This window comes from Anser brachyrhynchus (genome assembly GCF_964034855.1).
Source record: "Anser brachyrhynchus genome assembly, chromosome: 19".
Lineage (NCBI taxonomy): Eukaryota > Metazoa > Chordata > Aves > Anseriformes > Anatidae > Anser > Anser brachyrhynchus.
The window spans coordinates 3,313,801-3,329,097 of NC_137712.1; the positions used below are offsets into that span (position 1 = coordinate 3,313,801).

The following is a 15,297-nucleotide window of genomic DNA, read 5'->3' on the forward strand; positions in this document are numbered from 1 at the left end:
GCTCTGTGGCTGGATGCAGCAGTGACAGAGCATCCCGGTAAGCTGCGGAGCTGCTCCTGCTCTGAGCTGGTTTTCTGAAGAACACGACCAGTGGTTTACCCTTCAGAAAACCTTCTCTCACTTAGATTTCTTCAGTGATGGAGCAGCCAGAGCTGCTGCCAGGGCAGCACGCAGACCCTTGGTAGTCTTGCTGCGAGCTCCTGGCTGGGGTGCTGGCCGTGCTGCGCCCAAAATCAGGCATCCCATCAGGGCTGCCCTGGGCAGGATGCGCGATTGCCTGGCAATGCTGCTTGTACTGGGCCCGGTGTAGTCTGAGAGCCATCCTTGTTAGAGGGCTTGGGTTATTTGGTGTCTGTGCTCTAGAACCCACCCCTGGCACCCTAGGGGTGGGAGAGCAGCTGCTGTGGCGTAACAGGAGTCGTTGTGTCAGGATGGGAGAGAGGTGCTGAGTTTTGGAGGAGTCTTGGGCACTTTGCTGGAGTTGGATGTGCTGCAGTCTTTTAGTCTGTGAGGAAAACAGAGAAGGCTTTTTGGCATAGAAATAAAACCTTAAAAATATAACTATTTATTTTAAATATGATGCTTCATCCTTTTCTTCTTCTTACCCAAGGCTTGATTCCAAGGAACATAAAAAGGACATCATCTTTTTGTATTCATAATTTTTGCAGTTTGCTTAAAAACCAAATCATTGTATGGACTAACACATGATTTTGTGCTAGCAATGGGGAAATTACTAGGGAAAGTAATAATGTTCTTGCCATATCCTGGGAGACTTTCCAAGAAACAAACCCTTTATACAAATTCCTGCTATGGAGGAACAGTACCAGAGTCTATTTCACAGCTGCAGAGACGTACCATGCTTTGCTCTATGAGGCCGACTCATGCAACAAGGCATGCTTGCCTGCTGTTCACACGGGCTTTACACACCGATATCACCATGTCGGAGCAAAACCTCACGCGGTGCCATGTCTGGGGATGAGGGAGGACTTGTCTCCATATGCTTGGTCCATGCAGTTGTTTGTTGTGGTGGACCCAAGCGTTCCCAGGGTAGGTGTTATCTGTGAAGTCGCACCAGGACAGAAGTGCTGAGAATTCTGGAAAATGCAGCAGAGGACTAAGCCATATGATCCTCTGGAAGGAGGAAAACCAGCTTGCAGGATGCTGGAGCTCCAGGGTTTCCCACAGAGCCAGCAGACGCCCGACACGCTGTGCTGCATGGTGCTAGACAGTGGGTCTGTTCTCAGATTAGCAGAGCAGAGCATAATTCTCACCTTGCATGTGAACTGCGTGGCCGCCTGGGAATCCTGCCACACTCTGATTTATGGGCTTGCAGATTAATCTGATGGCGCACGCAGATTCTCTATAATGTCACGAAGAACCCAGAAGCACTTTTGCTGCTGTTGTGCGGAGTCTGGGTTTGCACAGAGGAGCTGCACAAACTGACTTGAGATGCCGGCAAGGGCTGTGCAGCTGATATCTGAGCTCTCAGGGGACCTCTGTTTCCTGGTTTTTCAGACGTGTGGAACATTGTGTTTAGGAAATCCAGAGGGGTGCCCTGGGGCTCTGAAACTGCCAGGGGGAGCAGCAGCAACCCATGCCTGAGCATTGAGTTTACAAGGCAGCTCTCTAAGTGTACACGTGTCTGGGTTAACTTTGAATATTCAGCACCCCAGAAGTTTTCAGGGGGATCTTGACAGTGCTTTCAACAGCCCTCGGAGCACGAGACAGCTGCAGAAGAGCAGCGTAGAATTGGTACAACCTGCGCTGCTGCAGCCTGGCCAAGGAAGATCTGTCCTGCTGGGGTTCTCTGGCCTGGTGTTACCCTCTTCGTTGCCTTTACCTGGGGAAGTCTGAAAAAAGGAACTGTCGCCTGTTTGAGTTCACTGGACGTGATCCCTCTGTTCCCGCTGATGGCTTCTCAGCGAGCTCTGCAGACTAAAGGAGGGCCAGGCTCCTGCTGTTCCTGCTGCTGAGAGCACATCCAGGCCCCTTTCAAGTGTGAGCGGTGCTCCGAGGCCTCTCGGTGAGCTGCGATCGCTCAGCACCTCCCAGGTTTGATGCCCGGGTGGCCCAGGAACATGGCCCCGGTGGCGTGTGCCTTGCGAAGGGTCCCGAAGGCGTGAAATGCTTGGCTGGGGGCTAAGGGAAGCAGACGAGCCAGCAAGGGAACAGCACCAGCTCGGCTGTAGGGTGCTGAGGAGCCAGTGGGAAAACTGTGGCCTGAACTTTGTTACCGTTGCCTTGTGCCCCACACCACGATGATCGGTTTGCCCTGCCCTGGGTCTGTGGGCAGGAGCGAGGCAGTAAGGGCGTGTAGCCCCTGGGTGCTGGCGCTGGGTGGATGCGGGGCAGGCTCAGGATGAGGCCTTCTGCATGGAGGGGGACGGGGCACCAGGCAGAGGGGGCTTCCTTTGACAGGCAGGGGTTAACCATGCCGCGTCCCTGCCCTTGCTGGGACTTGGCAGCGTCTCGTCAATGTGCAGTTGTTTTCCTGCCACGGTCGGTGCTCCGAGGCAGGAGAAATTGGCAGCTGGAGGGAGGAAGGAGAAGGGGGGCTGCAGCCGAGGGGGCTTCCAGGCAGCTCAGGCTGAGAAAGGGCTTGGGCCTGTGGCCTCCGTGTTTCTGGGGAAACCAGGCTGATTTTCTGGGCTTCAGAAAGCTTCAGAAAAGTCTGGGGTGTGGAGGATAGGAAGTCTCCAAAGGCCCCTCGGCCTGTGTGGCTGCGCCATGCTGCTGGGGCGGCTCTGTGAGGTGGAGCCCTGGGGGCTCGAGCTGGTGGGGGGGGGGCAGGAATTAGGTGCAGGGCTGGGCACTGCTTCAGAATCTGGAAAAATAGCCCCCCTGAACCAGAATCCAGCCGTTTTCAGTAACAAATCTGGTGTGAATGTGCCCTGTGTGCTGGTGGGTGAAAGGAGGTGAACGGCACCAGAAAAACAGTGTCGAGTTGGTCAGCTGCCTTCGGTGTATGGCTGCTGGTGAGTCAACTGCTTGTAAACATATTTGTTTTCCTGACACGCATCGTAATTGTAACTCCGGGTGTGTTGTAGCAGGAGCAGTGCGGATTTAAATCAGAGCACATACTTCAGCGAGAGGATGTGTGTGTGTGACCTAGCTGCCAAAGTAACGCTGTAATGAAAAGCCATTCAGGCTGCGCGTCCTCTGTTGCCCTCTGGTTTCTGGAAGTGACTGAGGGAAATAGCACTTCACTTCTGGTGAAATCATCCCAGGAGTGTTGTTTCACTGCTGCGTGATGGATTAATTTCATTGAGGGCCCTAGCAGCGCACAAGCAAGCAGAATGCTCTTGCAGAACTTGGGAAGTTTTCCTTGTGCTGAAATCAGTGAGTTCATCTGAAGGATTTAGAAGGATGAGAAGGATTCGTTCTCACTTCTTGAAAGCGAATTCTCTTGCACAGTCCCTCTTCTGAGGCATCTTGATCAGTTCATATGTTTTCCTGGATTTGTTCGGTCTGGGAGTCAGAACATGCTTTAATGAATTATTTTCCAAACTGGTATCTCCTTAATCTTCATTTCCCTAGATCGTGGGAAGTTTTTACATCTTGTATAAGTGCTTTGAATCTGGGTATCAAGTGAAACTGTTTACCAGGATGAGCTGAAATTCACACTTACATCTTAATGGTAACCTTAATTTATGGGTTCCTGTCCATCCTCTACAGCTGACTTACTGCGGACAAGTTCCTTGTTGGATTTTGGCTTCCTTTTGCACGAAACGGATAACATTTTATGAAGGCACAGTGGTAACTATTTTGCAGTCCTTTGGTCAAAAAGTCTCTACGTGTACAAGTTCAGCATCATAAGTGCTTCACAAAACGCTACTAAAACAGCAAATAAATCCCACGTGCCTTCAGGTCTCACCGTCCCTATGAACCAAAGCCCCAGAGGAAATCATTCCGCATGGCCCTGGCTGCACAAGACCCTACACGTGACCCCCTGGGGAGCTGTGTGAGCAGGGGAGCGCTGGCTGACTTCTGCTTTTAAGCAGGCGGCAGAAGTTTGAATTTGAATTTCTGACAATGACACAGCTTGTCGGAGCCATTATGACTTGAAATGGGGATGTATTCAGCTCTGCTAATAAGAGGGTAAATGCAACTAAATACAGCTGTCTTCCTCGCTGTCATTTGGTATTTATTAGCAAATATGCAGTGGAATTGAATCCCTTGTAAGTACTCTGCAGCTAATGGTAGATAGCAATTAACTGAAATGAGTACTGTTGAGCGCTGACGCTACCATCAGCGAGTGGAAGAGGAGATGTGGAGCCAGCACGCAGGCCCAGCAGCTTCCAGAACACCCCGTAGTTTTCCCCTCTGGATTCTCTTGTTTCATGCCTTTATCAAGACTGCAGTGAAAATCACTTCATCCTGGCACTCCCAGGAGCTCCAGCTCGAACAAATGTTTTTCAGGCAGCAGTAAGTATATGGATGTCTGCATATTTCAGTTTGGGGGTCACTGGAAGGACCCGCTGCTGTGCTACTGCTGGTTGGGAAACCAGCATCTGCGTGTGCTTTTGGACACCGTGCTTCTAACAAAGGCACTTCAAGTCAGGCTCATTTCACGTGTCTTGGTTTGTTTGTCACCCTTTCTTGTCATCCTGTGTTTGATATGCTGCCTGGTGGGGAAACTGCTTGTTGGGGGGGGATTGGTGCTGGGGCTGTGGGGGAAGCAAGGGGCTGTGAGTGCCTGGTCTGGCTTACGGTGCTGGCCGAGGCTAAACAGGTACAAACTCACCCCGAATAAATTCAGGCAGTGCATCGGGAGGCTCTGAAATAGCTTTCCTGCGTAAGGAAGTCCACGAAGAGGAGTCAGAGCCTCTGGTGAGCGCAGTGCGTGGGACAGGCAGGAGCTGGCCCATGGGGGATGCGAGCGGCCTGCAGCATGTCCTGGTGCAGGGAGTGTGTCCCCTGGGGAGCTGAGCAGCTCACCTGGCCGTGCAGTCATCTGCTGGAGCTGTGAGACCACTGGGGAAGGAAACTACTGAAGGGGAGCGATTCCCAGCTTGATTACTTTCTTTAGGGGTGTGCTGCCAGTTAATTATTGAAATGCATGTTTCATTCGTTAAGCCAGTGAATGCACACTTGCACTGAGCACCTGATAAACACGGTTCCTTTCTGATTGCAAAAAATGTTTAATTTCCCCTGTCATCAGGGCTTTGGAATTACATCTATTTTCGTGTAAAATTCAATCAGATTGCAAGTAAGATGCTAAAATCTGTTGGATCGCTACTTTGTACCAATAGAAGTAAGTTCTGACTGAGGAGGTTTTTACTGCTTTTTTTGTGCTTTTTTCTTGAGTTTTCTTTTTACTCCTTACCTCCTGTCTTAAGGGTTTCCTCTTTTCTTCTTTTTTTCCCTCTTGACTTAACTACAGCAGCTCTGGTTGGGAATGAGTTCTGCAGTTGCCCCCACTAATATGAATCAAATATGTATAAACATCTCTATTTTCTTTAACGAGGCAGTTTCACCTTGTGGGAAAAGGTCTTCCTGCCCCATGAGCTAGGCAGCGCTTTCATTACACAAGTTTTCTGCCTCCTGGACGATCTGCTCCAGTACTGAAGGCAGCAGAGGACACTCTCCTAGCCCCGTCTCGGGCTATTTTCCACGTACATGATGGATTCCCTGTCGGCAGGGTAAGTGCTGTGAGCAAGACGGTCCAAGCAAGGCGGCCCCGAGCGGGTGACGGGGAGGTTTGAGCGAGAAGGGTTGAGTTGCCGATCACTCTGTGGTTTCCCCTTTTTCCGCCCGTGTGCTGCCTGGGGCGGACGTGGGGCCGCGGCGCAGCCCCGAGAGCTGGGACGTGGCTGCAGCAGCAGCCCTGAGCCTCGGGTCTGCAGCAGCCGGTGACCCTGCAGAATGGCTCGTGGCTAAAAGAAACGTGCAGGGGTGTTGTCTAAGCTAGAGGGCGAGCGTGACGTCCGTGCAGTGTTGTTTTCTTGGAATGCTTGGCAAGGGAGATGCAAAGATTTGGGGAGAGCAGGGTATTGGGAGGTCAAACTGTAACTCCAAGCCTTTAAACGCGTGCTGTGAGCAGTGTTTCCCCTCTGGGGACCTGTATCATCACAGAAGTCCTATATATAGTGCTGTTTTGACAGCAGTCACGGTGATTGTTGTTAATAGCACTGATAACACCTCGTGCCATTTGCTTTGTTTCTAACTTGGCAGTGTTCTCAGCATCCCCAGCACTCCTGGGACCCTCGCTGCCTTCTCTGTATTGCTGCGTCGCTTGAAAATATTTGCTGCATAAAAGTCCTTGTGTCTTGGCTGCGCACCTTTTGTAAAGGAACGGTTTTTTTTGCTCTCTAATTCTTTCAGTAGCTTCCAAGGCAGCCACAAGGCAATCGGTGCTACGCGCCGTCATTAGCTGCTATCTGACGGTGATGAATGACCCTGGGAAATCTCGTCGTTAAGGCAATACCAGCCCTTCCTGGTCGTCTCGGCTCCTTCTGCCTTCAGATCACGGTTACCCTTTAAAGAAGAAGGGAAGGAGGAGGGAGGGTGGCCCTGCGTGTGCTGCATTGTCACCGCACGGCGCAGGGCCACCCTTCCCTGCCTCGTGCGTGTCGCAGCAGCGCCCGCTCCCGTCTGTGAAGTTCGCAGCCGTCGCCTTGATGGGGGCCGAGTCCTCTGCCAGCGTTATGCCATTCACTCGTTCCCCTGGCAGAATGCTGTGCAGATTGCCTAACTCGTTTGTGGCCAAACATTAGGCTTATATTTCGCCTCCCACTGCTTTTCTGACGTTACAACTGGTATCCTTAATGCTTTATTCTTACCTGGCCAGGCTTGACGTGGTCTGTCCGCTCCGTGCATTCAGACAAGCCTTTTGCTCTGCTTGGTGTGCTCCTGTTGTGGTCTGGGACCTGTGCACCTGGGGGGGACGTCGGAGCCTCCTGGCTGCCTGTGGTGGGCCTGGAGTCCAGCTGGGAGTCCCGCCAGTGCCTGGAAGTCCCGCACAGATCTGCACGGGTGGTTTGCGACGACTGAGGGCAAGGCCTGTGAGCAGGCTTTATTTTCCTTCAATTTTTCTCTCCCATATCTTTGTCCAAAGCCGCAGCTGGGGACACGCTGCGCCATTAGCTGCAAGGTTGTGTGTGGTGGGGGAATTGCGTTTTCAAGCTTCGGCATCGTGGCTGTGGAAGTAAGAAAAGCAGCTCGAGTTCTGCAGTGTCTCTTCTGAGCCACGCCATATGGCCGAGCCCAGCACCTTCAGCTTGTCGGCAGTGATTTGCTGGCTCAGGAGGGAGTGAATCTTCTTTCCTGGTATTAAGGCGTGAGTAGAAGTGCTTGCTGAGGCGGTGCAGGCCCAGGCGTGTTGCCTGTGTGTCAGCAGAAGAGAAACTTAATACCTTGGGTGGGGCGGGGGGGACAGGAGGCTGTGCCTGCCCAGGTGGGGAGGCTTTGGAGCCCGGTTCAATGGGCAGGCGCGTGCTCCGTGCATCTGCCTCTCGCAGACTGGGGACAAGCGGGAACTGCTTGGATCGTTTGTGGACTTTGCGGAGCTGCTTTGGGGCCTGCCAAGCTAACGTGTGCTTCTGCCCAAGGGTGACCCTGCTCTGGAGCAGCCCTGAGCTCTCCTGGTGAGGAGAGGCGTCTCGTGGCAGCAGCCCTTCTGCTGCAGCCAGAGCAAGGAGGCACCAGCAGGAGCAGCCGCTGCAACCACAGAGGCAAAGAGCTTTGGGAAGAGGGCGATTCAGAAAGGAGGGAGATGCATGCTTTTGACCCCGGCCATCTCATGGACTCATCCAGAGCCCTGTTTCTTCTTTGGGAAATGCTGAAAATACGTGAATAAGCCAAGACATTTGTTCTGGAGTTTCAGCTGTGGACTCACCTCTCTGGTACCTGAAGCCAACAGATGGCAAAGGATATTGTATTTCTCAGAGGGAAGAGGACAGTGCTTTCTGCAGGTCTTCTGAAATAAAAGCAGCGCTCCTTTTCCCCTTCCCTTTCATGGGCAGCATACAGGGGAGAAAAAGAAGTGTCCCATATAAACGCAGTTCAAGATTCCAGCAGCTCACTGATAACGTTGCCTAAGTGGATGGAGTGAAAACTGGAGAGCAGCGCGCGTCATACGAGCATGAAGATGCCATCAGCATCTTCAAAACCCCAGGTCTCACCTGGGAACTTAACAGCAAGAGCTGTCTGCAAAATTGTGCCTAGCAGACCTCAGCCCCGCTGCTTCCTCCTGCCAGTGGGCTTGGAGCTGTGGGTGTACGTTCAGAAAATGCGCAACCTGCAGAAGAAGAGGTAGGAGAGGGCTCAGGCGCTTCCTGTGGGAGGAAGTGGGGCTCTGACTCGAGGCTGGCTCTGCTCACGGCTTTCTTTTGCCAGGGTCTGGCAAGATCGGTTCAGTTTGGCTCACTTGCTCAGCGGATTCCTGTCTTCTGCCCAAATTGCCCTTCTTGTCTCTTCCTAGAGACAGCTGAGCCGTGGCCACCAGAAGCTGTTGCGTGTGGAGCGATTTGGTGTGCTTGAGTTTGTTGCTGAACCCTTAGCTGCCTCCTCTGCCCTTCGTGTTGTGTTTCTGAGCACTGCTAAGCCTGCGGTGACTGAATTGCACGTAAAGGTGCTTCCTGGAGCTGGCCCTGAGGATGTGGGAAGGGCAGGTGGGTTTTACGAGTGGGTTGTGTTTCCAGTTCTAACTGCTGTCCTCAGCTCTTGTCCCTTCGCGTGGCAGCGGAGGCTTGGCTGAGGGTGACGCAGGGAAAAAGCCGCCTCTCCCCTCCCCTCGCTTGCTCAGGTCCCAGGCTGAGCCGTGATGTTAATCGGGTAGGTCAGATGCTCTGCAGAGCAGCCTGGCCAAGGACAAACGGATTTCGGTTCCAGGCTGCGTGCGCTGGGGGCCGTGTCCCCGCGCTGTGCCGGAGCGGTGACGGTGGGAGCCCCGGGGAGGCACCCAGGGAGTGCACACGCGTGTGTGTGCGTGTGTCAGTGCACGAGCTTCACTTCTGGTGACATTTCCACTGGTAAAAGGTAGTCAGAACAGGATGCTGATCCTGGAGCACGTGGCCGGGCTGTATTGCCGTGGGGCTTTTTGTGTAGCCATTGCTATCCAGAGCGCATTAAAAATTAGGTCTGTACGTGGCTGCGATGCTATGAATCAGGCAAACTGAGCTCCAGCTCGGTTTTTAGGCTGTTTACAGCTGGTGAACTCAGTCTCTCAAGGAGAACCTGGTTATTGGGAAGATCTTTGTTTGTTGAAATGTGGAATTATATGAAATGTGCTTCTCTGTCTGTATTCTTTTAACTGGACCCCAACGTTAGATCCCATGATAGCAGCTCATTCCCCCATTTCAAGTCGTTTCAAGATTCATCTCTGCTCAGTTTCTTGAATTTAGTTCTGCTGATTTGAGTATAAGGTGTTCTCTGCCTTTCTCCAGGCCCAAACCTTCTTTCAGCCGTTTGGGAAATACCGGCAGGTACCTGTCAATAGCTGGCGGTGACACCAGGTGTCTGCTCTGATGATCTGCAGGCCACAGAAGTGCCTTAAACCGATGGGAGTTTGGTGCGATCCCCAAACGGGCCCCTCTAATTCAACTCACTGTAGCAGAAGCTTGTTCTTGTTCGTTTTCATGTGGCCTGGCAAGAGGATCAGTGGAGAGGAGCTGAACATTTTTGGTTTCAACAGTCGACACTTTTCTTTTTCCTGTATCAAAGGGGAGTCAGGCAGGGCCTGATGCTGCACTGGCACTGCCAGCAGCCTTCTCACGTGAGTAAAGGTGCTGCTGACTTGGGCAGAAGAAGCTCTGCCCCGAAGCCCGTGTGTGTGAGGGGTGTGTGACGGCAGGCTGTGTCCTCGGGGCGAGAGCCGGGGTGGCTGCAAGGGTGGCTCTGGGGGAGGCGTCTTCAAGGGCTCAGCGGGAAACTGCTGCAGGAGGCATCGGGGCTGCTGCCATCGCAGCGAGGGTGGGCATGTCGTTCCCTTGGGCTGCATACCACGATCGAGCTTCCTGCAGTGCTCTTTCACTGCGAGGAGAGCAGGATAAAAACCTCCTTTGGATGTTTGTCATCTTCTCTCTGACCCTTGCTTTCTGACTCTGGACAAGTGAGCTGTAATTTTTGTGAGCAGCTGTCTGCCTCTGACCTCCGCGGGTTTGACTTTTTAAAATGCATTAAGCAGAAAAGAGCAAAGGGAACGCTCTGCGTGGAGGAGCGGGAACATGCTGTGTCCATCCACCTCGTGGAGGGGCTGACTTTGCAACAGGCGAGACGTTCCCAAACGCAAGCTTTCAAACGCCTGCTCTGTCCCTTCTGAGAGCTGATGGACGCATGGCTCTGTAATCTAACGGGGCCGGCTGTGACTTAGGGCTTGGTGGAGCACTTTTCCCTTGAGGCAGCGTTGGCGGCATCGCTGCTCTCCCCTGGCTCGCAGAGCTCTTCTGCCAGCAGCACGGCGTGTGCCACCGCCGAAGGCGTTGGGAAATGCGAGGGGGAACGGCTCGCCTGCAGGCCAACGTGCAGAGCGCCGGTGGAAAAAGTGACAGACGGGGAGTTAATGGAAAGCAGACACGGAGCGCTGGAAGCTGCTCAGCCAAGAAATTCTGCACAGCCCAGGGTTTTCTCTGGTATCCAATAAAAATGTGCTACAACTTGGCTACCCTCTCCGTTACCCCAGGGAAATGGCACAGGCACGAACAGCTCGGGTCTGTGGCTTCTGCGCTGCGCGCCACCTTGAAGAAAAACAGATGCCGTGCCACGCTTAGGGTGCAGGCGCGTGAGGTGAGAGCAGGGAGGCACGAGTTTCTTGTCCAGGTCCTACCGGGAACCCAGAGGCTGCCGTCTGGAAATCTGGGTGCTCCTGTCTCGTGCCCCTTGGAGCCCAGGGGAGGCAGCAGATGCCCCAAGGAAGGCTTGGGCAGGGCAGGCAGGGCCCCAGCCTGGGTGCTCGTGGCCTTGGCCCCTTCTAGAGGGGGAGCAGCTGCCAGGGAAGCGGGCAAGTGCTCGGTAGTTGTCCGAAAGGGACTGTCTGGTCCCTGTGGTTGTAGGCCTTGTCCATAGAGGGTCGTCTGCTCTCTAACATTTCCCTTCTCGCTGCCCAAAAGGTAGAGTTAAAATGGATGAAGTCAGCCTGGTGATTTAGAAGTGGTCTGCTGGAGCCATGTACAATTTGACCTCCTGTCAGACTGCCTCTTACCTGTGGGCACCACTCAGAAAATGAGGCGTATTCCTAAATGCCATAATAGTTCCTGCAAATGTTGATGGTAGACTCTAAAGTCTGGCTGGGCTTTGGGCTCAGGCTGTTCGCTGTGCCTCTGGAGGCGCAGACATGCACTGCACTGATAGCTTTTCCAGGTGCAGTGAGTAATTTTAGATACATGCCGAAGGATCTCTTTAACCATTGTGTGGCTGCAGTCTGACGCCTCTAAAATTGGCCGTCTTGCTTTTGCAGAATGGAGGCGTCCTGCCTGGAGCTGGCCCTGGAAGGAGAGCGCTTGTGCAAGGCAGGGGACTTCAAAGCTGGGGCAGCCTTCTTCGAAGCAGCGGTGCAGGTGGGGACGGAGGACCTGAAGACTCTCAGTGCCATCTACAGCCAGCTGGGCAATGCTTATTTCTACCTAAAGGAGTACTCCAAGGCCCTGGAGTACCATAAGCACGACCTTACGCTGGCCAGGTAAGCGTGTTGGCACTGCTTCATCCTAATCAGAGTCTGAGCAAAGGGAAGTTCTGTGGGGTCTGAGCCCAACAGACTTAAGGACCCTGCTCTAGAAACGAGCATCCAAAAGCAGCTCTGGGGCTTGGGGCGACCGTGCTGTGGAGAACTTGGAAGGAAACGAGAATGGGCCAGCCACCTTCAGGGCATGGAGGTAGAGAGGGGGGATATGGATTGTAGGAGGGCTCTTGGAGCAAGAGGAGGGCCCTGTCTGATTCTCCCCTCCCCAGGTACTCGCTGTAAGCACCGCTGATGTCATTAGAACGAAGAACTGAGAAAGCAAAACAGTGAGCTGTCCTCAAAATTCAGAGAACTTGTATGAAGCCCTCCAGCCATTCATGTGGGCTGGGAACAGCCAGATGGGGTGTCTGTACTGTGCAGTGCTTGCTACAGCTTGACTCACTGTAACTTGAATCTCGCCTCCAACAGTTGAGGAATCGAAGTCTGTGAGCTTTTTAATACCTATTTCCCTTCCTTTGGTCATCCTGTAGAACCATTGGGGACCGCATTGGAGAAGCCAAGGCAAGTGGCAACCTCGGGAATACACTGAAAATACTCGGGCAGTTTGATGAAGCTGTTGTTTGTTGCCAGAGACATTTGGACATTTCCCAGGAGCAGGGAGACAAGGTAATTGCTTCATGGCATCCAACAGGAAATATTTCCTACCTTTAAAATTAATCCATCTGCAAGCCAGCAAATGTGAAAGGGTAGAGGCAGGCTCTGGAAGGAGGTGAAGTGTCAAGCTCTCCCTTGTGGCTGCATCACAGCTCAGGTGCCACTGACAGTAACAGCTGTATGGCAGCGATGGTGGGGAAGGAAAATGTGGGCTTCCTGGCTCTGGCTGACTGTCTCTGTACTGGGATGGGAAGTGTAATGCCCTTACTGTTCTTGCTCCTTTCAGGTGGGTGAAGCCAGAGCACTCTATAATATAGGAAACGTTTACCATGCAAAGGGAAAGCATTTATCTTGGAACATGGCCCAAGACCCAGGCTACCTGCCGCAAGACGTCAAGGAGACTCTACAGAAAGCTTCAGAATATTATGAGTAAGTATTGAAGCTCAGCCACCCCTTTGTCCTGCAGGGAACAGTCATCAGTGACTGATAAAATGCACACAGGTGCACCTTTATTAGAGCTAAGAGCTCTTGTGCGGTTCACTTGTGGAGCCTTCAGCAAAAGGCTTTCTGCATCTCCAAAAAATTAATTGCATGCTGTTACTTTGTATTTTTGAATGACCTGAAATTGGAAAACCCCTTTGCTTCCTGTAATGAAGCAGTTCAGTTTTCCCTTAAGACTCTGCATTTCTTTAATTCCCGCTTCTTTACTCCTTCACCATGCACAGTGAATGTGTAAAATAGGATAATGCTGGGGATCTGGGTATTTGTAGAAAATGGGCAGGAGAGGTATAAATCCCATGCTCTGGACCACGTTATTTTGGCAGTATGAGGCAGTGCATTTGATTTTGCAACCCAGGAAGGTTAGGAGCCTGCACACTCTGTTATTCATCTGACCAGGTGAAACTTATGAAAGCGTGCAAGCCGCGGTTACTTTCAGCATGTTCATCCATAAGCCATATTAGCTCCAACAGCAATGGGCACAGTGCAATTTGGTACTCTGGCAGGAGCTGCTGCATGCGAACAAGCAGAGATGTGGAAATTATATCATTTACAGGGGCAAAGCTGCGCCTGAATTGCCTCTCTCAGGCCAAAGCTGCGTGCAGCTGTCTGTTCCCCTCTTAGCATGCAAAAAATCATTCTTGGGAAGATGTTATCAACTGGGAATATTGCCCCACCCCTGGGAGGCCAAGGTATGGTAACAAATTTGTCTCAAGGAAGGCAAGAGAGGGACTGCACGCTTTTATAAAATTAGAGCTAAAATTCATCCTGGTATTGCCTTAATAAAAGTCATTATATTTTGAAGTATGATCACGCACCTAAGTTCAATAGTCTGTTCCTTCTCAGAGCTATATTTGGAAGGTGAGCTATTAGCTCCTGTAGCCCCTGCTGCTCTCTGCTGGCCTTGATGAAAATGTGTTCCTGTGTATCTGCGTTGCTGGAGCCACAACAGAGCTTCTCCTTCCCCCGGGGGAAGAGGCTTTTCCCTGAAGTGCTGGTTGTCCTTTTGATGGGTCTGTAGCTCATCCTGCTCTAACATCCTTCCCTTTCTTAAACAGTCGCAAAGTTCCCACTGTTGTTCCACACAGGAAGGCTGTTCCCAGACTTGCTTTCGGGCTAATGTTTTTCTCCTCTTATCTTGGAGTTTCATTCCAATAATGAAGCTTTTTAAAGTAGCCTTTTTATTATGTGGAGAGGGTGTCAAGATCTTACATTGGTTTCCTCATTTCTGAGGATGTGATTGTGCCTATCTATAGCCCACCAGCCTTTTCCCAAAGAATGATGAATATTGCATAGCCGGTGATTACCTTTGTGCCAGCTGGGAGCTCTGTGCTTCCCCCTGTGTGCTGTACATGAAAAGGGGGGGGAAATGTGTAGAGAGGTGCTGGGAAGAGCCCTGGCATGGAAATGTGGATCTTGTCCCTACCTCTAGCAGGGCAAGGAAAAACTTGGGGATAATCTCTCTCCTTTGCTCCTAGTTCACCCTGTATGGCGGCATGACCATTTCTTATTTAATGTGGGTTCCTATCAGGCTCTTGGGTGTGTGAGCACTCGTGCAGGTACTGTACAGAGCTGCAGCTTGCCCGAGGTCAGGAGAGCAGCAACGATTTATCCCCCAGGCTGCCAGAGCTCTGCGGCCAGCGTGGATCACCAGGCTGTGACCTGCGTGGGATGGCAGCGTGCAGGACATGTCTGGGAAGGGGAAGTGCCTTCTCCAGTGTGTGTTCCCCGTTCTTTGTGGTGCGAGTCCCTTTGCTGTGCCTCGTGTAAAGATCTATCACGGATTTCTTTCAGGAGGAACCTGTCCCTGGTGAAGGAGCTGGGGGACAGAGCTGCACAGGGCCGTGCTTACGGCAACCTTGGCAACACCCAGTACTTACTGGGCAACTTCACTGAAGCCATCGCCTTCCACAAGGAGGTAGGGAACTGCTTCAGCTTCTTCTGGGGCTGGGTACCTGGTAGGGAGCAGCCTTCCTTTCTTCTCACCACCTCCCAGGAAATACTGGGAGGTGTTTTAACCCCCCCACGACTGTTTTACTCCCTCCTGTGTGTGCTTCAGATCCTGCCCGTGCTGTGCTGTGCTAGCTCCTGCCGAGCAGCACCTTCCTGCGTTCCTCATCAGCGCTTAATGAGCGACTTGAGGGAAGGGTGCTGTTGGCTTGGAAACCAAAGGAGATTTCTCAGGGCAAATTGCAGCTGGGCCTAGCAAGGCTTTTCTGTGCTTAATTTGTGTCAGTCTAAATTTTAATAAATGCAAGCCATGAATTTAATTAAGCTGCTGAAAGAGCTGCTGATCAGGAATAATTGTTGTTTGTAGAACATAGCTACTTTCTGTAAAGCTTTACAGAGGGGCGAGATGACACAGTCCCTGCCCCAGTTCAAATGCAATTTGGTTTCTAGTTTGGAGTCTGCTCTGGTTTCCTCAGAGCAGAGGGTGCTGAGCACCTTGGGACATCAGGCACTGCCAGAGCTCTTCTGTTTGTGTGAGAAGGCTTGGGGGCAGCAGCCAGCAGTACGTCGGGAGAAGG

The 15,297-nt window shown here is 52.2% G+C and overlaps 1 protein-coding gene across 6 annotated transcripts in view; it reads left to right on the top strand.

Moving 5' to 3' along the window:
* Positions 1 to 15,297, top strand: part of GPSM1 (G protein signaling modulator 1) — a 72,150-nt gene that overhangs the window by 10,494 nt on the left and 46,359 nt on the right. For 3 of the 6 annotated variants that reach the window (XM_080561470.1, XM_080561469.1, XM_080561468.1), the window contains exons 2-5: positions 11,396 to 11,617; positions 12,148 to 12,283; positions 12,558 to 12,700; positions 14,564 to 14,687. In XM_080561470.1, the coding sequence (XP_080417596.1) occupies positions 11,397 to 11,617; positions 12,148 to 12,283; positions 12,558 to 12,700; positions 14,564 to 14,687 (624 nt within the window). In that variant the 5' untranslated portion in view covers position 11,396. Of the gene's footprint in view, positions 1 to 3,518; positions 4,426 to 7,062; positions 8,254 to 11,395; positions 11,618 to 12,147; positions 12,284 to 12,557; positions 12,701 to 14,563; positions 14,688 to 15,297 lie in introns of those variants that run through there. The other 3 variants (XM_080561467.1, XM_080561471.1, XM_080561466.1) reach the window with 3 other exon arrangements.